General features: G+C 35.3%; 4 protein-coding genes across 7 annotated transcripts; 3 read left to right on the top strand and 1 right to left on the bottom strand.

Annotated features, from left to right (window-relative positions):
* Positions 1-571: 571 nt before the first annotated feature.
* HCF109 (high chlorophyll fluorescent 109) lies at positions 572-5,127 on the bottom strand. Its single transcript, XM_086247000.1, has 7 exons — positions 4,847-5,127; positions 4,655-4,726; positions 4,342-4,562; positions 3,353-3,556; positions 2,324-2,539; positions 1,713-1,899; positions 572-1,095 (listed from the first exon to the last, which is right to left on the bottom strand). Exons 1-7 carry the CDS (start codon positions 5,019-5,021, stop codon positions 791-793), a joined length of 1,380 nt encoding a protein of 459 aa, XP_086103126.1. The 5' UTR covers positions 5,022-5,127; the 3' UTR covers positions 572-790.
* A 1,485-nt stretch (positions 5,128-6,612) lies between these two features.
* Positions 6,613-8,707, top strand: LOC147280598 (large ribosomal subunit protein eL38z/eL38y-like). Its single transcript, XM_086247623.1, has 3 exons — positions 6,613-6,680; positions 8,043-8,226; positions 8,504-8,707. Exons 1-3 carry the CDS (start codon positions 6,678-6,680, stop codon positions 8,524-8,526), a joined length of 210 nt encoding a protein of 69 aa, XP_086103749.1. The 5' UTR covers positions 6,613-6,677; the 3' UTR covers positions 8,527-8,707.
* An 802-nt stretch (positions 8,708-9,509) lies between these two features.
* On the top strand, positions 9,510-14,485 carry LCAT3 (lecithin:cholesterol acyltransferase 3). Of its 2 annotated transcripts, none has more exons than XM_086247015.1 (11): positions 9,510-9,802; positions 9,959-10,050; positions 10,451-10,578; positions 10,670-10,805; positions 10,928-10,979; positions 11,520-11,620; positions 12,193-12,372; positions 12,993-13,150; positions 13,255-13,309; positions 13,854-13,966; positions 14,080-14,221. In XM_086247015.1, exons 1-10 carry the CDS (start codon positions 9,577-9,579, stop codon positions 13,947-13,949), a joined length of 1,224 nt encoding a protein of 407 aa, XP_086103141.1. In that variant the 5' UTR covers positions 9,510-9,576; the 3' UTR covers positions 13,950-13,966; positions 14,080-14,221. The 2 variants fall into 2 exon arrangements, with proteins under 2 accessions (XP_086103141.1, XP_086103140.1); XM_086247014.1 differs by having other exon boundaries at positions 9,511-9,802; positions 13,854-13,907; positions 14,080-14,485.
* A 766-nt stretch (positions 14,486-15,251) lies between these two features.
* LOC147280596 (Nucleotide/sugar transporter family protein) lies at positions 15,252-21,355 on the top strand. Of its 3 annotated transcripts, none has more exons than XM_086247054.1 (7): positions 15,255-15,666; positions 17,241-17,335; positions 17,443-17,648; positions 17,725-17,818; positions 18,921-19,087; positions 19,202-19,372; positions 20,790-21,355. In XM_086247054.1, exons 1-7 carry the CDS (start codon positions 15,594-15,596, stop codon positions 21,061-21,063), a joined length of 1,080 nt encoding a protein of 359 aa, XP_086103180.1. In that variant the 5' UTR covers positions 15,255-15,593; the 3' UTR covers positions 21,064-21,355. The 3 variants fall into 3 exon arrangements, with proteins under 3 accessions (XP_086103181.1, XP_086103180.1, XP_086103178.1); XM_086247052.1 differs by having other exon boundaries at positions 17,184-17,335; XM_086247055.1 differs by lacking the exon at positions 19,202-19,372 and having other exon boundaries at positions 15,252-15,666; positions 17,184-17,335.
* The last annotated feature ends 206 nt before the right edge of the window (positions 21,356-21,561 follow it).

Here is a 21,561-nt window from a genome sequence, read left to right as displayed (position 1 = left end):
AACGAATGGGAAAGCTTTTGTGGGGCCCGTCCGGTTCTTAGTTATAAGTGGAAACTTGAAAGTGTTGTTTTCTTAAGTACACGCTGCTTCACCTCTCGACAACTTTTCATATTTCAGCATCGTCGCTGTCGCTGACAAAAGACTTGAGTACTTCACACCCAAGTTTCTCTCTTCAGTTTTCTATCAATAATAATAATTGTCATACTTATTTTTGAGAACAAAATAATAATAATAATTCTCATCTGTCTTCTGTGTTCACTAATACGTAATAACAAAGTTTCCATAATTTTACCAAAAAACAAGTTTAATACGCGCCAAACAAATCGGATAGTGCTATTTAAACCCTTTATTAGTTTATTTGTTCAGTAAGTCAAATTAACCCTCCCCTTCGTAAATTTCTTAACCCAATTTTATTCTTGAAAAAATTAAGAGATAAAAATTAGAAAACATTCCCCTTCCCCTCTGCGATCCATCAACAATTGGATGGATGGATGATGATCCAATGTCTTTTTCTATTCATTGGTTTCAGCACGAATGAGAGTAATGAGAGGTTATAAAGCTTGACAATTAATTAATAATTAATTGGATCCTTAACCTTCTTTCTTTATCTTCATTGGGTATTGGGATTTGTCAATAGCTCAAACAACGTTTGCTAATATACATACATACATACAGAAATATGAAACATCAGCCATATGCCTACCTCCTCATCCTACATTCAATTATACAATTTAAGCATGTACCAACCCAACCTCAAGTAGATCATAAAAATGGAATTACATGCTGAATTTTAATTAGCTACACTTGCAGCCACTTTCATAGTGTATTTATGTTTGAGGTAAGCTTTAATGTAAGGCTCCAAATCACCGTCCATTACGGAAGTGATATCCGATGTCTCATATCCTGTCCTTACATCCTTGACAAGTTTGTATGGATGGAACACATAGTTTCTTATCTGTTGGCCCCATTCGGCCTTCACTACGTCTCCTCGTATTTGCTTAATTTCTGATGCCCGTTGCTCCTCCGCGATCACTAACAGCTTCGCTTTCAACCTGCTTAGAGCCTTGATTTTGTTTGCAAGCTGGGATCTCTCTTCTGCATTGTAGTCAACAAAAAGAGCTCATCACACAACTCGCATTAGGCATTATACTTTTCAAAAAATTTCACAAATCCAAAATGGCAGCATAGTAATTATACGGATCATGCAAAATCACAAAGAAATACAAAATAACACATCAATCAGCCAATTCAACTCTATACTCTTCAAGTTAAAACTTAAAAGGCAAGAGAGCTCAATCCAATGCTGAAACATTCAGGTGGGTCCCAGTCCATAATAGTATAAAAAGTGCAAATGTTGATGAAAATAACATGAACAAGCTTAAGTAAGTACTTGAACAAGATATGTACAACTCCAAAAGTCACATGTCACAAATACAATATTGTAAACCCCCTGATAGCAGCCAAATATTTTCACATATTGAATGTTATCCAAGCCATGTGGGGATGTTTTCAATCAGATGAACCATAATACAAGTTGATAATTGAAGTCGTGGATAGTAAAATATTTTTTCAGAGATTACATAAATAAATGGAGATAAAAATTATCATGCTCACCAGGTCTACAAACAGATTAGGGACTTAATTTGATGCAATGAACAAAGAAATATCTTTCAATGGTGAAACTAACAAAGAAATCATGGGGCTAAAGAAACCTGTGCAGCGAACAGTAACACCAGTGGGGATGTGAGTAATTCGGACAGCACTTTCAATTTTGTTCACATTCTGGCCTCCTTTCCCGCCTGCCCTCGAAAAACTTATGTCCAGGTCCTCTTCAGGTAGTTCAACTTTCAGTGATTCCTCAGGTAGAAGAGGCATGATGTCAACACCAGAGAAGCTTGTCTACATGAACTTTAAGTTAGAATATACACATACAATAGGATATATGTGCAAACTCACCCTCTCCCTCCCTGTGTGCGTGTGTGTGGTGAATACATAACACCCCCCCCCCTCCCAAGAGAGAGGGAGAGAGAGAGAGAGAGAGAGAGAGAGAGAGAGGGGAAAAAACTAATTAATTTTCACTTTTCTTTTCTCCCGTTCTTTTTATCTCAACTCTAACACATCTTTGTCTCTTCTTATTTTTCCCTAGTCTCAGGGAAATTCTTTTTTCCCAACAGTATGGTGGCTCAAAATTACCCAAGGCTGGTCCACATAACAATGTTGACGGGTGTCAACTCTTGCATGTGAAAAGCACTATGTCCTCTTAATTAGTATTTTATAAATAAATTTTTAATAATTTATAGTTTCCCAGAGCGTTCTTAGATACCTGGCGAAGACCTTTGGCATTAAAAGGAGACTGCCGAACAATGCGGTGTGTTCCTTTCTCCCCAGACAAATATCCATAAGCATAACGACCTTCAACTTCGATTGTTGCTGACTTAATTCCAGCTTCCTCTCCTGGGGATTTCTCAACCACTCGTGTCTTGTATCTCTGCTTTTCTCCCCACCTCACATACATCCTGAGTAACATTTCAGCCCAATCCTGCACTGAAAATTATCAAAGTTTTTATACAAGAAAAACATAACCTATAACCTAACCCTCATGACTCATGAGCAGCCTTAACTTTTACATGCAGGACTTCCCAACATCTCTGTCCTTCTGGTGAATTAAGACTTTTCCTTTAATTATCTTTCATGTTTTAAGCCATTCAATGGTCAGGATATTCTCAATGGTGATTCATTTTAGCCAAACACTCGATTCACATAAAAATCAGATAATGACAACTCAGGAATAGTAACCAACCAGCAGAATTGTTCCCTCTTGATATATTGAAAGACAAAAAGAATCCATCATAAAGCACATAAATGGCTCTTTAGATTCCATTAAAGCCCTAAAGAGGAATAATCCTACAGAAGTTAACTTTTTCTGGTGTAATTGAAGTAGAACAAGCAAGGGCGTATCACTATCAAAGCTAACCATTAACTTGGATGCAGAGGATACCCATATGAAAATGAACTTCACCTAGCTTACCAACCATCAGAAACGTCAATCTCCCACCACTGCTAAACAACCAAGCAGAAGTTCAGGCAAAGAAATCCAGTGGATGCTTATGGCAAATTCAGTAATTGCTGAACATAGCTATACTAGCCCCATGCAGTATTCTCACAATGGTAACAAACCGGGGTAAGCTAATTTTGGCCAAGGATGAACCAAATAGCTATAAATGCATTGTTCTTGATTCAAACGGTCAGTTCTGGTCTCTATAAATGCATCTCACAGAATCTAAAATTTCCATCAAACTAGTAAGAATCAAAAGAATTTGTTGCTATTGCTTGCACATATTATTCTAATTACCTGTGCATCAGTGCCTCCAGCACCAGCTGTAATAAAGATAACAGCACCTTCTTTGTCATAAGGCCCAGAAAGAAGTTGAGTTAACTCAAACCGATCCAGTCCCTTGTTCACTTCCTTGATGGTACTGGCAGCCTCTTCAAGAAGTCCATTATCTATGGAGTCCATCTCTTCAGTTAGCTTGACTATTGTTTCTGCATCTTCAACCTGCATCCAATGTATCTTAATCATCAAATTAACAACTTTAAATATCTTATCTTGAACAGGCAACCTGAGAAAAATGCTCTTTCTTAGGGGATTTCAGATGTCCATATGTCCATACAAGCCTAGCAAGAAGCATGTTTTCCCCGGTAAAGCACCATAGGTCAAAAATTAATAAATATTTTTCTTCCTTTTTAAAAAAAATAAAAAAATTGGAACCAAAGATTCATCCCAACCCCAGCCCCATCAACTTACGTGGGCTAAAGGCTAACTTTTTAGTGCCCACCTATCAATGTCATTAAGTTATCTGAGAGCATGCACATGAAAATATCAGCATACTAAGTCATAAACATGACCTTAAAAGAGTTTTACAAGGGTACCATAAGAGAAATGTCACCACACCAGTTGTTAATTGGAAATTTCAGAGTCCCTATTGCTTTTTGCGTTCATTGAATGGGAACCTATCTTTGAAATAGAACTTCCAAAGCCTTACGTCAACTCATGCTGGTTCATATTGTGAAAAATAAGTTTTGCCCCTTCCAATTTCATGCTGGTTCATTGATTACAAGTCTGAACATAAGGGTAAGTAGTTTTACAGAAAAGTATGAATTCTTCATAGCAAAACTGCACAGTTCATAAATGATTATGACCATATCACACTTGAAGCACAATCCTATCATCTTGAAAAACAACCATGATGCGACTGATGCCATTTTAACCCCCCTCCTCTCCCAAAGAAAAAATGATGTGAAAACAATACTCTAAACAAAATAAGAAATTTGGGAATTGACCTGTGATTTGAACTCATTAAGCAATTTTATCCTGTCTTTGACATCAGTGAGGGCTAAAAGGTTTTCTTGAGCCTTAACTCGATCATCCCAAAAAGAGGTATCAGTTGCTTTCAACTCCAAATCTGCAAGTTCTTGTTCTAACTGTTGCAGACAGGCAGAGGCTCTTATCTCTTTAACACGCTCTGCTGTAGTTTCGACATCTTTTCTTAAGAAATAAAAATCTGTGAGAGATAAGAAGAAATTACAACACTGTAACATAGCATAGCATTGCATGCTCAACCATAACACAAAGTTCAAAATACCCAAAACAGACCTTGCATTGCCCATTCTCTTGCGTCAGCGTTGACCCCCGCGCTTACTTGACTCTCAGGTGTCGCGAATAGAACTGAGTAAAATCAAGCATCAACTATATAAGCAATTTGGAGCACATAAATATAAAATCCTATACAGAAGAAAAAGCTCCAAATGACAAGTGCGTCAAATAGAAAGCTTCAAAGAAACGCACCAGGAGGGGGAAGTCGAGAAGAGGTTGAAAGGTTTGTAGAGAAAGCAAATGTGTAGCATAAACGAGGAGAGGAAGTGGGCTTGTGTGGTAAGTGTGCTAGTTTACTATTTGGAGCAGGTTTGGGAGATAAGATGGCTGTTGAGCTGCATAGAGGAGGTCTCAGATGACCCTCCATGGCTATGGCTTTGGCTTTCAGGCTTTGGATTTAGCTAATAGCTGAGAGGCGAACAGAGCTCAATCCATTCAATTCGGGTTTGGGTCCTCTGGGAACCAAATTCAACCTCAACTAATCGGGTTTTTTTTCACTGTCAATTAATCGGTTAACAACTTAACATTACAGATGATCAATAATGCTATTTGTCCCATATTTTTTTTCTCACATTTGTATCCCACCTGATGTGTCATTACTTTACTGGAAGGTTATTTCTTTTTTCTTTTTTAAGTTTTATTTTTTAATTTGTAGTGTCCAATGTATGAATGCCATGTAAGATGGTATGCAATTGTGGTATAAAAATGTGGTAAATGTAGCATTACTGTACAGATGATTAACTAGTGGCCAAAAAAAAAACATTACAGATTAACTGATAAAAGTATAAATATGATATAATAACTCACCAACCAAAAACAAAAGTAAAATGTGATATAATACTAATATAATAGGCCTACAAATATGAGGGGTATAAAATCAAATATTTAGAGATACACATATTAATGATACAAAATAAAATGCATAAAGTTACAAGTTAAAATTCTTAAAGAACGATTTGAATTGTTTTATGACGGGACTTAAGAAACTTTACGAAATGACTTGGAAAGTGTCACGATATAACTTGCAATGTCGCTATGTACAATTTTGAATTAATCAAAATTATAAACACTTAAAATGCATCAAAGTACGAACTGAAATATAAAAAAAACGATTTGAGATGCTTAAAGCAATAAATATGTTATTAGAAGAGTAAAAATATAAAATATCTAAATGTACAAATATGGCACAAGAATAATACAAAATATGATATAATATGCTACAAATATTAAATACCTAAATGTACAAATGTAAAATAAGAATGGTCCAAATATGATAAAAGAATTTTACAAAATGAATATGTTTAAAGGTATAAATATGATTTGAGAATCATACAAAATGAAATGTCCAAAAGTACAATAAAATGCTTAAAAGTACAAATGTGCTACGAAAATAATAGTGGTGTTTTAAATTCTTCAATTAACTACTTCAATAGTACACTTGTTGATGCAATGTATAAGGTGGGATGTAGATATGACTATATGAGTACAAAGATGATACAAGTAAGGTTCTAAATGTTCTTGAAGTTCTTTCATATATGCAGAATCATAATTGGTTTTCTTATTTGGATTTTAAAATAATTTGATAAGTGCAATCAGAAGTAAAATTGAGAATTTCAGCAAGAAAAAAAAAGAAGTTCGGATGATGAATTTTTAAATTCTTAGATATATTTAGAAGTCATTTGAATAATAATATTTAAAGATTCTTTTACCAAAAAAAAATTATATTTACAGATTCATTTATTTGGGTCTGAATCATTGAATCTTATTTGAGCCCAGCTGTTAGAAAAAGAAGAATACTTGAGCCCAATAATAGTACATAACATAAAATGGGCTGCAATTCAGAGCCCTTTGCCCATCAACCTTCACGAACATTCAATCAAAGCCCTAGGGACAATATCGGTAACAAAAAAGTTTTAAATTAGGGTTTTAGGCTTTTAGCGTATATAGTCTCATTTCGATATCAAATCCAGCCTTCAAGTCCTTCATCTCAGAGAACTCGCAGCCTCAAGACCAAACGAGCAAAATGGTACGTCTTCTCCCTTAATTTATTGTATTTTCCTTTGATCAAAATGCACCCTATTTCCTAAGTAAATCATCTGCCTTGTATCAGCTTGAGATGCTGTTATGTAAGATTTCGGTTCCTCAAATTTTAAGAAGAAAATTGAATGTAGATCTTAGATAGGTTGTCAACCTATTATTATTGTGTTTTTTTTTTCTTAGGTTTTGTATTGGATTTTGTATCAGTATTATTTTGTTTATTTGTTTGTGTGACTGTGTGAGCTTAGAGCTTTTATATTAGTTTGATTCTAACTAAAGGAAGTACTCTGTATTGCATTTAGCTTTCTAAACCATGTAGTAGATTTTGAGTGAATTTTTTTTTTTTCCTCGTGAGGTTTTTTTAAGTAATTTCATTTATTTATTTTTTTTAACTTTGGGTACCTAAAAGAGTAGTGTATATTGATCAGTTTCGAGGGCATTTGTGTACTTAGATTTTTAATTTTTTTAGGAGACGATACATAGAAGAGATGGAGGAGGAGAGAGAGAGAGAGAGAGAGAGAAGAAAACACAAATTTCAAAATAGAAACTAAAAATCATTTCAACTAGTTTTTAGTTCTAATTTTATCCAAGCCCTCCTCTATTTTTTATTTTTTTGGTTCTATCGCACTCCCTGTCCTACATGAAAAAACAGAAAAAAATAATGAAAACATTATCAGATGGGCTTCAAATTTTAGGATTTTTTTTGTGTATTGGAGCTGAACTAGATGATAATATTTTTGGAGTAAATAAAGGAATTTATTATTATGAGACTGAAGTCAGTGGTTAATGCAGTTATGAGTCTGGAGAATGAACTTTCTATAATGATAAATGTGTGATGCATTTCATGTTTGCTTTTGATGCTTTAGACCATATATTTTTCCCAATGCTCCTAGTTTATATTAAACAGGTGCACATGTTGTTTTAATATTGCTGTATCTTTGATCTCTGGTTCTAAAACAAGATACTATTTGTATTTATATGAATTGGACCAGAGGATAATTCACTAGGTGTCTGTTGGCTTTCCAAAGTCACAGAATATTGCACTTCTCATCCTTTTTTCCTGAACACTATGGTATCAGTTGGATATGTAGTTCGAATGTATTTTTATGAAGCATGTCTGACAGTGGTTTGTGTATTACTTTTCGTTGGTGTTTTACCCGTTGTTCTTGTAACTTTATGCTAATATAGTTTTATCAATTCTTCTAAGAAGTTTATTGACACACTAATAATCTTGTATAATTTTGTTTTAAGTGATGGATAATTGATGTTAAAACATGTGAACATCCAAGCATTCTTCAGACTTGAATTTGAGAATGCATATAATGTCTATGCTTTGTCTCTCTTACAACAGCCGAAGCAAATCCACGAGATTAAGGATTTCCTTCTAACTGCGAGAAGGAAGGATGCACGTTCCGTCAAAATCAAGAGGAGCAAAGATGCAGTCAAGTTTAAGGTCCGATGCTCAAAGTACCTTTACACACTTTGCGTGTTTGATAATGAAAAAGCTGACAAGTTGAAGCAATCCCTCCCTCCAGGTAAATCTTTTCTTGTTAAATTGTGTCATTGAATTTTGATGATGGTTTACTGTCATTTGTGAATTTAGATGCATGAAACCATGTACTCGCTCTCATATGTCCCATGTGTTTTGGCTAGAATGACCATCCTTGTTTGTAGTGTAGCTTGAAACAAGGTGGATACAACCTCTTGAATGAGTTTTTGTTGAGATGACTTTTGAGTCCGAGAACTTTCTTCTTATTTTTTTTAAACAAGGTGCATAGTTATAACTATATTGTTTTGATCTTTTATTTGTAGGTTTGAGCGTGCAGGACCTGTGAAGGATTTGGGTAGCTCCACAAATTCTAACGAATGGAATGAGATCTTTTGATTTTTGAATTTTGGAAAGTTAATGCTTTGATAGGACTATGTTGGTATTGGATGTTATGCCTTTATATTTGGCTTTTATGTGTAGACTTGAGTTATTTTTTAGTGTTTATGGATCCAGTGCTGTTTGAAGTTTATGCTCGAGTTGGGTGACTAAATAGGTTTTGGCTACTAGTTTAGTAAGAAATGAAATTGGAAACAAAGGCTACAAAGCTTATCTTCTATACGACAATGAACCAAATCCAATGGTTGGCATTCAAACATAATTCAAATCCCAGTAAAGTGCATTACTTTTTGACCAAGTGATAAAACCATTAATGGCTACAAATAGTGATGTTATTTTCATTAGATTTGAGTTGGATGTTGGGAGAGTTTGCGAGTGAAGCATCGTTTCGTAGTGTATGTTGATTTCACTCTCACACTCCAAAATTCCAAAAATAACAATGTACCGGTGAAAGGAATGAATGTCAAATCTCATGAATAAATTTATGAAATCAACAGTTTGTTGTTTTATGTTACTTATTAGTGGTCGTTTCGTCATAATTGTTATAGTAATTGAACCAAATTAAATTGATAAAACAGGACCCGAAAGCAACATCATCAAAGCAATCTAGAAGATGGGCATCGACTATTGAGTATTCCTCGGAATATCCTTGCTATATGCCATTGTACTACCATTATCCATTATCATCTCAATCCACACCGTTTGGCTTACTCTTGAGAGTTGAGATCACTTGCTTTCCCTCCAAAGTCCAAACCCATCGCATTGAATTGGAGCCAAGTGTCATGCTTGACGGTTAGGTACAATACAACTAGAGACGTCGAACCAAGTAGATGAAAACGTGCCTCGCTATCGGATTAAACTTGTGTCACTCTCAGCCTGGCACTCTCAGCCTGGCACTCTCTGGAAGCGGTATAAAGTTGTAACGTTAACATAAGAGGTTCTGAGTTGCAACTGCCATTCTTCACCATTTTTGAAGCCAAGTTGGTGAGCAACCAGCATTATGGTGGGGGGCTTGTGCTTCTGCCCCTGTTTCGACAGTGACAACCGGCCTCCGGAAACTTCTGGAAGCGAGCTCGACCCGGTCCTGCTCGTCTCCGGAATCGGAGGCTCCATTCTACATTCCAGGAGGAAGAAGTTCGGGTTCGACACCCGGGTTTGGGTTCGGATCCTATTGGCTGACAAGGAGTTCAAAAAGAAACTCTGGTCTGTCTATAATCCCCAAACAGGTTCGCTTCTCTGTCTCTCCCAAATACATAATACATGCATCAGATCAGACTCAGTAATATTCCCATTATACATAGTTTGCTTGCTACCATGCACAGTAATATTCATATAAGTTTTCCTTTGATGTCCTATTTTTGTAAATATTTGGCTGTTTCCAGGTTATACAGAAACGCTAGACAAAGACACTGAAATTGTGGTCCCTGATGATGATTATGGGCTTTATGCAATTGATATTCTAGATCCGTCAACGGTAAGAATAATACTTGTGTCCATGAATTTCTACCACATTTTTAATGATTGTGAAGCTACTTTGTTTTGGTGGACTTGGATTGATGAAAAGCATTGTAAGCATGTAACTGCTTTTGCACCTTGAATGAAAAATACAAACTTTATTTAGAAGCCTATTATTTTTAATTCTCGATCAATAGCATATAGCACATTTTGTTCTGTGGCAGCACATTTCTCTTCTTATGCGGATCCTGTGATTGCACACCCAGTAGAAAACAGTTAACTATCACTTCAGCTCATATACTTTTGCTTATGTACTTATTCTTTTTGCATTTTGAGAGAAGAACCTTTTACTGCCTCTTATTTATTTCTGATACTATTCCTAAAAAGATACTCTGATACTATATTTCTTCAATTTCCAGTTTGTGAAGTGCATACATTTGAGCGAGGTATACCAATTTCATGATATGATTGATATGCTTGTGGGATGTGGGTATAAGAAGGGAACCACATTGTTTGGATATGGCTATGATTTCCGACAAAGCAATAGGTAATTTATTTTCAAGCAACTATTTCAGGTATTTAACAATCACAACAATGTCTGATAACTAATCTGAGAACCATGGTTATATTGTTGGCAGGATTGACAAGTTAATGGAAGGTCTAAAAGTGAAATTGGAAACTGCTTACAAGGCTTCTGGGGGTAGAAAAGTAAATATAATTTCACATTCAATGGGTGGACTGCTAGTCATGTGTTTTATGTCACTCCATAATGATGTGCGCATACTTTCTCTTGGTGACTAGTTGAAGTTTATCAATTTTCATGGAATATATGCAGAAAATATAAACACCTTGTCTCACAAGAGGCATGACCGATGATTTATATCGTTCATCGGCAGGTATTTTTGAAGTATGTGAGTAAATGGATTTGCATAGCTTGCCCTTTTCAAGGTATTTCCTTTATCCCATTTGTGTTCATGTTTGGACTACAAGATATCTATTGTATATATCAGCAATAGTTCTTGAAATCTGTCCATCGACTTTTCTCTGGTAGCTAGAAAACCATACGATATATTCCCTTTTGGCCTTTTCAACCAAAACCACAACAGTGTTTCTTTCTTTTTTGGCCGGTAATAGTGGATTTTTAAGTTATCTTGTTAATTATCATCAAATATCATTTCTTGATTGATAGATCTAAACCCTCTATTTAAAGTGTCAGAAACAAAAAGTTCCCCTGACTGGAAGTTGAAGCATGTGGTTTCGCTGAAGCCCCTCCTCCCCTTCCCTCTCAAGCTCCAACCCATGAACAAATAAATACTTTTGTCCGAATTTTTTATAGAAAATTTTTCAATCTTTTAAGAAACACTTACAGGCTTTCACATCCGTTTAGGAGAGAGTCTTAGCCCATTGTTGGTAGACCTCAAGAATTGATTTAACCCTAATTTTAAAATTTGAGTAATTTGTACATTGATTATGAAATACAATTTACAGGTGCGCCGGGATGCATCAATGATTCTCTTTTAACTGGATTGCAGTTTGTTGAAGGCCTTGAAAGCTACTTTTTTGTATCAAGGTGGACTATGCACCAGCTGGTAATGCATTAAATTAAGCTTACCTGGCTTCATGAGTGTATCTAAACTTAATAAAGGAAAATCATGTGATCATCTTTCTTGGTAAACCATTTTCTCAAATGGAAGTATGCATGACATGATATGAATGAGTCCTTATATTAGTAACAATTATCAAATCCAAAAAAAAAAAAAAATTCTAAATGGAAAATACATAAAGACAGAGTTTTCTTTTTGGCAAATTCTTAAAAAATGTGTCTCCTGGGTGACATTGTGAAATGTGTGTGGGATTTTCTTAGAGAAAGTTTGAGCTGAAGGGTGCAGTTCCATTGAACACCATTAAATATTGCACATGGTTGTTCTTGCAATATGTGTGTGGGGTGACTACTGTAATTGACTTCCATAATTATCTTTTTTTGAGGGGGAGGTATATCCCTCCTGCTAATTCACGTAATCAATAAATTATAGTTAACTTTAGCATTTCATCTGTAACAAGTGTTTGGCTACATTTTCCATTTGTCACAGTAATATGTTCTGTAAGTTGTTTGCTGATGTTGTGAAAAACTAAACCTGAATATACTTGTTTTCACATATAGTTGGTTGAGTGTCCGTCAATCTATGAGATGTTGGCAAATCCAAAATTTAATTGGATAAAGCTGCCAGAAATTCAAGTTTGGAGGAAGCATTCTAAGGATGGGGAAACTTCTGTTGATTTGGAGTCCTATGGCCCAACTGAAAGTATCAGTTTGTTTGAGGAAGCATTGAGACATAATGAGGTACAACTTTTCAGTTTTATCTTGCTAGGAAACTCAAGAAAGTTTTAAAATTTATGTGTCAAAGCATCTGCTTGTGTCATTTTAGCTTGTCTTATTATCTATTTCTTCCTGGTGATAATATCAGGGGGCCCACATCTTGCTTGTTTCTGGAATAACATTGAACTGTCTATTGGAAAAAATTATGCACAATATAATTAGACCCCATACCTATCAAAGCTCAAACATTTTTTGTGGTTGATAAGGATTCACCAATCACCATGCTAGCACTATAGCAGTTAGGGAATATAAAATCTTTTACCAACTTAACAAGAAAAATAATAAAATTAAGGCCCCGCTTCATCACCAAATGACTGAAATTGATGATTCAATAGTCTAACACGCTAATCACATTGTCAATGCCAGTGGACAATAGTTTATTCACTGGGTATTTTTCTGTTCACCTTTCAGTCCCTAGCAAACAACAACCAGATTCCTGGGCCTGAATTTTTCCTATGTTTCGGGATGCAATTTTAGTCTGAAAACTCGGAATTTTGTCTCACTGAACATGTCTAAATGTCTCATTATTACTTCTTTTCCCCCTTAACAAATAGCCAGAGCTTAAGTCTTCTCTTTCATTGCAGCTAACTTATGATGGTAAAACGGTAGCTTTACCGTTTAACTTTTCTATTCTCCGATGGGCTGCTGAGACTCGCCAAGTGTTAAACAATGGTAAACTACCAGATGGAGTCTGCTTCTATAACATTTATGGAACATCATTCGACACACCATTTGATGTTTGGTATGTAAGAGATTTGTTGGATCAATGAATTCAGAATACTTTTCCAATCAAATTATGCAATTGTTAAGTTGGTAAGTGCATCTGACATATATATTGCTATGCAGCTACGGTTCGAAGGCATCTCCAATTGAGGACTTGTCTGAAATATGCCATTCAATGGTCAGTTATTCTACTGTTTGCAAAATCATGGACTTTCTTTAAGTCAATTTATGCCATTCTAACAGCCTAGATCCTCTGTCTACTTCCTTTTTTTGGGAAGGATAAATCCTTTGTCCTTTGATCTCTGATCTCTGATCTCCACGTCATCATTGATATCAACCATATCATAGTTAAACAGAGTTGTATACTTGTAGCTTTAAGCTTTATTTTTGAAAATTTGTAGTCCCTTGTTGTCAAATATTATCCAGACTCTGAATTCCTAATCTGCTATGTTTTTAATCTCTAATTGTTCATATTTATGTTTCCCATTTCTTGTTATTTTAATATTATTAGACACATTACATGCCTTAAGCCATGACTCTTATTCCCTGCTTTACTTGCACCTACAACTTTATAATTAAGTCAGTAACTTCCAATTCTGTTTACACAACTAGGATATGTTGTCCCTTTGGCTCAAATAGACATGATTCTGAATATGCACCTTGACTGTTAATATCTTATGCCCTTTGTCCCATTTGTGATTTACATGATCTCTTTGTTCCAGCCTCAGTATTCTTATGTGGATGGAGATGAAACAGTTCCTGCCGAATCAGCAAAGGTGCTCTATCTGATCTTTCATATGATGCATCAGCATTCTTAGATTCTACTCGGTGTTATGTGAGAAAATATATGCTCTATCCAATAGTTCTTCTGAGCTTCATTTGCAACAATTAGTGTTTCCTGCATTTGAGCGAATAAAAAATCAAAGTTTCTTTCTTCCTATTGCACAGGCGGATGGATTTTGTGCAGTCGAAAGAGTAGCAATAGCTGCAAGACACCGGGAACTATTAAGTGACAAAAAAGTTTTTCAACATATCCGAAAGTGGTTGGGAGTTGAACAGAAGGGCAGCATACATTCTAAGACATCCAGAGTTGCAGATGCCTCTTCAAATAAGCGTGTGAATGTGTGAAATCCTTTTCTGCTTGAAAAGGGACATTTCGTTCACATATTTATGTTTAAATTATATGACCATGATAGCATCATAAACCTATTTTCGTTTTCATTTCTGGATCCTATCTATTATTTCATTGTATAGTCATGGTGAACTGAGCGTGTTTTGTTTAATTGTGCGTTGTCGTGACTTTAAATCTAAATTTAATAGTAGGCAGCATTATTATGCTCAGTCTTTATTTCAATGTTTGAATAACGTGATTGTCAAATTAATTTGTACAAATGCGATACCTGTATACACTTTACGTACTTGTACTACGGCACGAAAACATATGCTACATGCGCTGGTGAGTATTTGGGGGATATGAATACTTTTGTATCTCAATTTGCTACCCAAACTATCATTGTTTCAATTTGATATCCAAATTTTTATTTTAACCCAATTTAGCATATAATGTGACTTTTATCAAATGGTATTAACATACTTATCTCCGATCAATTTAGTCTTCAATTTTTAACATATGAATAGCTACCCACCATAATTCAGGGACTTTGGAACACCTCGTGCATTTGGTTTAACTTTTTTCATTCAACTAATCACTTTAATGCTCTAGTTGCTTAATAGGTCTTTGGTTCAACTGGCACAAGAATCTTGACTTTAGCAGTGGCACAAAGCCAATATGCCATAATGGCTCCGACAATTACTTTAATGTTTTGCTTAGTTATAAACTCATGCACAACGATGCTTAGTATTGTTAATTTTGTCTATTTGTGTAGGATAATATGTTTTTTTCTTTTAGGAAAGATTGTTTGACAAATATCACATTATATATCAAATTAAGACAAAATAAATTTTAGGATGAAATTGAAACAAATAATAATTTAGAAATTATGGCTAAATTTCATGTACTAAAGTTGAAAAGACTTTTTTGGTACTAAAACTAAAAAAAAAAAGTTTTTTTGTTCTAAAAAGGTTTCAAACAATGCTCAACTGTCGGTACTTTGGAGTCTGGAGCAGGCGTGATTTCCTCAATCTTTTCTTTTTCTTTCTGTCAAGTGTCACAGACAGCAACTTCAAATTTCCGCCATCACCGCTCTCGCCGGCCCACGTGTCTCTCCCTCTTTGTCTCACAAATGGATACCCCTTTCGGCCATTTGTCCGAAAATCCGTGTCTGTTTGTTTGAACTCAAACTAGTACTCTGCTGCTGCTGCACCCTCACTGTGACCCCAACTTCTCTCTCTCTCTCTCTACGCGTTTAGAGAGTGACCCAGAAATCCAAAAAACAGACCCATTGTTATTTCTGAGAGCGACTGTGTAAGAGATCGAAAGGTTACTGCTTTGTAGCCGTAAAATGTTAAATTTCTTAGTAAGGAAAGACGTTAGGAAGATTCTCAAGCGCAAGGATAGTGATGCTGGTGAAAGAGGTACTTTTAGCTTCTACTAATTCCAATATTACTGCTAACTCTTTTAAAAACTAAATAAATAAATTAGTTTGGGACTTTTCCCTCTCATTGGGGTAAATGGGTTTTGCATTTAATAAGCTTAATTTCACAAGTTTAGTTGATTAGGCATAGCTATGAATGGTCTCTTGGTTTGGTTGATCCGGGGGACAAAGATGTGTCTTTGGGTGATTAATAGTGTGAAACAATTAAAGAATATTCCAGTTCCGTAGCTTGTTTTATGGAAATTGTGTGCCTTGCGTTTCTGGGAGTCATTTATTGAATTCACTTTTGGGGGTTTAACAACTTGCATGCAAGTTTTGCTAATTTCTGGTTTTCTTTTTATTTGCAAGTTTTAATTGCTGTTTACTTATTATTACATTGACCGATTTGCATGAGCCATTCCCATTTATTGAAAATCTTCACTTTTTTGTTGCATAAGCTTTTTTTGGCTGAAGAAATAATAAGCTAGTTGCAGACCATAAAATCTCATATTTTTAATATTTCTTTTATGCAAAGCGATTTTCTTTTGGGTTTGAAGAGAGAATATAGATTTTTTTTTTTTTGCGGACATTTAAAATAGTTTTTTTTTTCTTTCTCTTCATTGAGTGCACAATTTATTGTAAATATATTTCTGCAATTTCTTTTTAATTTACATTATCCCTTTTTTGGTCTTAAGGAATTTATTTCTCACTGAGTTGGAAATATGTATGCATATGGGTGTTTTATTGATGAGCATCATATACTACATATGCACACCAAAAGCGTTAATTTATGATGAGACATGTATGGATTGACATTTGTCATATTTCATGAGTACATTGAGTAGGTATTTCAGTTTCTCTAGTTCTTTCACGAAAGAGAATGCTATCATATTTTGATTACTAATGAGTGAGGCCTAAACCCAAGTACAATGGACCTGAAGGGGTTCATGTCATGCTATGATTCTTTCCTTGTAAGAAAAAATGCTTCTGTTCATGAGATTCCCCAACCTTGAGTCTGTGATATGATATGGTGATCTCATATGGTATCGTTTTAAATTCAAATAGTTATCACTTTTCCCATAAGTTTGTTTGTATTGTGACAATGCAAAATATCTCAACATTGATATAATGAGGTTGGACTACTCCTGTTTTCTTTTTTCTGTACCAAAAGGAGGATAGCCAATGGTTTCTTCAAGCTTTGATTCTGTATAATATAGATTTCGTAGACTTGGTTTCTGAGGTGATCTAATCCCATCTTTTTCAAAATCTTTTATTCATGTACTGGAATGTACTTGCTTTCTCACTGTCTTTGATTTAGGTGATAGAGTCGTAGTGACTTTTGTCAGGTTGCATCATGCCAATAAAATAGGCTTGTAGATCTTTTGGAAAGGTGAATTAAATACACGTTGAGCAAACCATGTAATGTATAACTGTATAAAAATAGTCATGAATCTGCAATATGTTGCTCATTGATATCATTTATTTATTTTTTTCCATCTCTATTGTTCATCAACTCAGGAAGAGCCCTAGAAGACTTGCGAGCCTCTGTATTTAATAAGTTTCGCTCATCTGAAGGTGTGAAGTCTCAACAGCAACAACTATGTGGCCCTGCTACTGCTCTTACGTTCAATTTTGTAGTTGCTGTTGGTATTATTTTCGTTAACAAATTGGTTTGTATGCTAAACTTTCCACATCTTTAATCTATTCGTATTTGCCTCACTGGATTTTAAAATAGCACATTTCCAGCTGGTTACCTGTCTGGCTTGTGTGTCTTCAGGTGCTCAAAGTTGTTGGGTTCCAGTTTCCTATATTTCTCACTTTTATCCACTATGTCATAAGCTGGTTATTGATGGCCATTCTAAAGGCTCTGTCTATCCTCCCTGCATCTCCCCCAAAATCAGCCCGCTTATCTACATTATTTACTCTTGGCTTTGTTATGGCTCTATCTACTGGCCTTGCAAATGTTAGCTTGAAGTACAATAGGTGAGATATTTCATTTCTATTTTTTCATAATTAAATAAATTTTTTTCAACATTGAGTTTAATAGCTGTTTCTTCAGTGTGGGTTTTTATCAGATGTCTAAGATTGCAGTTACGCCATCAATTGTTCTCGCAGAATTTTTATTGTACAATAAGAGAGTTTCTTTCTCCACGGTAATTGCTTCCCTTTTGGCCTAAGTGTCTTGTCAATATGAAAATAAAATGTAGTTTTATATTCTTGCTATGGTGGGCTGAGTTACTGCTATAGTAGAATAGAAAAATTTGAGATCATTCATGTCTAGTTTTACATGTCACAAAAAAAGTTATTCTTGTCCGGTTATATGTTATGTGAAAATTGGGGTAGTATATTGTTTTCACTATCCTCAATATTTTCATTTTGTTTTTCGTTATACTCTAAAATGAGGAGGATGTGGATCTTACATTCAATGTGTCCCTCCTCTTATAAGAAGTAAACAATAAATAAAGTATAAGAAGTAATCTTTTTCTAATGTCTACTAGTTAAGTTTGGAGTCAATGTGTCCACCATCAGTTTAACGTGTCTTGGCACCTTTTCTGGCATGTGTACAATGTCAAACGTGTTACTTCAAATCTCTAGATACAGCCAGGAAATCTTACATACATATCAAATGCATTACATAATTTTGTGCCTCTCTCTAGAGTGTCCTGTCATGTGAGCTACTTTTCTCATGTTAGTCTCTTGTGTTAGCTCGATGTACATTTTGGCCCATTCCCTAACAGCTTATGACCTTCAACTTTTGGGGTTTAGTGGTTGTCTAACATGATATTAGTGCTCTAGTTGTAGGAGGTCTTGAGTTCGAAACCTTCAATCCTCATTCTCCACTCCTTTTTTGGTTTGCAAAGTGCAGGGTGGGGCTGCACCCATATGTTTCTATCCATCTGCATTTTTCTGCCTCTCCATGAACAACCTGGCTGTACGTGAGGGAGGGTGTTACCTTGGTAAATAATGTTGGCCCCTTCCTAATAGGTTAAGCCTTTTGGGTCTAGTGGTTGTCTAACATTTTGATTTTGTCTTATTATTCTTTTGGTCTTCATACTTTAGCATGTAGGGTGCTTGTATAGGCCAGGTACATGGAATTGATTATTTCCTTTTTAAATTAAGATGTAATGTTTTTTTTCTTCATTTTTTAATTGTTGTTCTTCCCCTTTACAAACTTGCTTCACATTACCCTAATACTAATTATACGTAACAGATTCTTCTTTCTGTTCTCTAACTCCTTAATATGAAATCTTTCAGGTCCTAGCACTTACAGTAGTATCCATTGGTGTTTCTGTGGCTACAGTAACTGATCTGCAATTCCAGCTCTTCGGTGCTTGTGTAGCATTAGCATGGATAATACCAAGTGCAGTCAACAAGATTCTTTGGTCTAGTCTGCAACAGCAGGAGAACTGGACAGCCTTGGCGTAAGTGATGCTCCTTTTGGAAATCTTCAGTTTCTATTGGGATCTCCTTGATATTGACTTCTAACTGAAAGAATCTATGTTTAAATCTTAACTAAAATGCGAGTCATTAAACAGGTTAATGTGGAAGACAACGCCAATCACCTTATTTTTTCTCGTCGCACTGATACCCTGGTTAGATCCACCTGGTGCCCTCTCCTTTAATTGGAACTTCAATAACACCTTGGCAATTCTCATGTCAGCTATTCTTGGTTTCTTGCTTCAGTGGTCAGGTGCTCTAGCACTTGGGTATGTGATATCTATTTGTCCTTTTTGATTATCCTATGTCATGTCCTGTTTGGTTCCAATTTTTCTGATACAAGAGTTTTGACCTCCAATTTCTTGGTTTAGAGTTTACATAGGTCAGTAGAAAAACATGGGAACTTTGAAGAAAATGCAAAAATTAGTCAACGTACACTATTAGAAATGAACTTTTATATATAGAAATAAGATCCTTAAAAATGACCTGTTTTCGTAGCGATTAGATTAGATATGGATGGCTGAAACTCATTGAGATAAAAAGTATGGCTACTTCAATTCTAGCTGTACTGACTTTCACATCTGTTGAATCTCTCTCTCTCTCTCTCTCTCTCTCTTCTCTCTCCCTCCCTCTTTATTCTTATTTTCTCCCCCTGCCATGCTTTTATTTTAGCTTCTTTGTTGGAGAGGGAAAACTTTAGATTATTACTTAAAAAGTCCAATGCTGGAAATGAGAATTGGTCACCTCTCAAATTGATAAAAAGAAAGATAAATTGTCATTTTGTGGAGCATCTTCCCTATTTACTTTTACTTGAATAATTAATTATAAGAATCCCTCTCAAGTTATTCACTCAACCATTTTTGTTACAACCCAAGATAATTTAGATTTGAATACAGAAAATAGCTTCCAAGACAAAAATTGTTCAAAGTTTAAATCTATGATCAAAAGCAGGCTAAAGAGTTTGACTGAATATTATTGGCATTCTGTTTTATTTTTGTACACCTGTGTCCATTATTGTACTTGTAGATTCAAAGAATTTAGTGCTTAATCATGTATTATGATGTGCATTGTACTGTCTATCTATGCATTGTCTCATTTGTATTTGATTTTGGGGTCATGTGGCACCTCATGGCTATCAAATCAGCCAAGATAGCACCTTGTTTGCAACATTGCACTTATACAACCTAGTAACAAGGAACAACATTTTTAAAGAGTGCAAACTGTAGCTGATAGATAGACTACAATTGAAGGAGGCTACTTTATCCATTGTAGACAACTAACAATAATTTATAACTAGGGGGAGGATTAAACAACACAGGCCAATACGCTGCCACAATAACTAGAATTACTTGCAGGTACAAGATTGACACAAAAACACTGGGCTAGCAGCCATAGACGAGGCAATGGGCCTGGACAAGCTTGACTCCTAACACACTTTGGCTTATTACCACTATGTTAAATAACTGGCAACATCTGATCTAATAATAACTACTTCAAACATGGTGTTGGGACATTAGATGATGGTTGAATTGTTGTATTTAGTTGTAATGTACCTTGAAGACTATTATACATATGCTTTACACTTGTTCATCACAATTTTTATTTTACTTTGTGAGTTAATTAGCTTGTAAAATCTTATTTCGGTTCTCATATATGTTTTTGTTTCATCTTTCTATTAATTGACAGGGCTACATCTGCCGTCACACATGTTGTTCTCGGTCAATTTAAAACATGTGTTATTCTTCTTGGAAACTACTATCTCTTTAGCTCCAATCCAGGCACGACCAGTATTGGTGGGGCTTTCACAGCCATAGCTGGAATGTCCTTTTACACTTACCTTAACTTGAAGCAGCAATCGAGTAGAACTTCCCCACGACAAGCCTCTTCGTTGCCAAGATCTAAACTGAGTAAAGAAAATGGCAATATCCATGATGGAAATCATGGTGCCGAATCTGTCTAACACAATTAATCAGGTTAGATACATGAGAAGATCTAACTCATCACTAACTTGGGCATTGTTTCATTTGTTTGTCTTTAGCTTAAAAGTTTTCGATTCTGATTTTAAAGGTAGAGCTCAATCCACGCTAACCGTGATTAGTGTTGGCCGTTGGGTGTTAGTTTATATGGCAGCACCTTTTGTAGATTCTGTTTGGTGCTTCAGTATTGTCTTGGCCTCAAATTGAACATTGTATATATATATATTAATGAATTGGAGGTTTTCTTTACAGGATATAATTTAATCATATTTTTCATTTCATTTTTGTTTGCTCTCTCACTTCTTATCATAGCTATATTTTCCCTCTCTTGTTCTTCAACCTTCTGTGAGTTTGCTCAATTCAGTCTACCAGAATAATATTTAAGATAAAGTTGTGCATTATAGTTGTTTCCTCAGCCCAGCTGTCTAATGGAACAGTGCTTTTCCTTTCATCAATTTATGGAAAATAAAGTTTTCATTCTC

This window comes from Dryas octopetala, chromosome 6 (genome assembly GCF_963921425.1).
Source record: "Dryas octopetala chromosome 6, drDryOcto1.1, whole genome shotgun sequence".
In the NCBI taxonomy this organism is placed as follows: Eukaryota; Viridiplantae; Streptophyta; class Magnoliopsida; order Rosales; family Rosaceae; genus Dryas; species Dryas octopetala.
The sequence above is the reverse complement of the archived record's forward strand: the minus strand, read 5'-3'. Positions and strand labels throughout refer to the sequence as shown.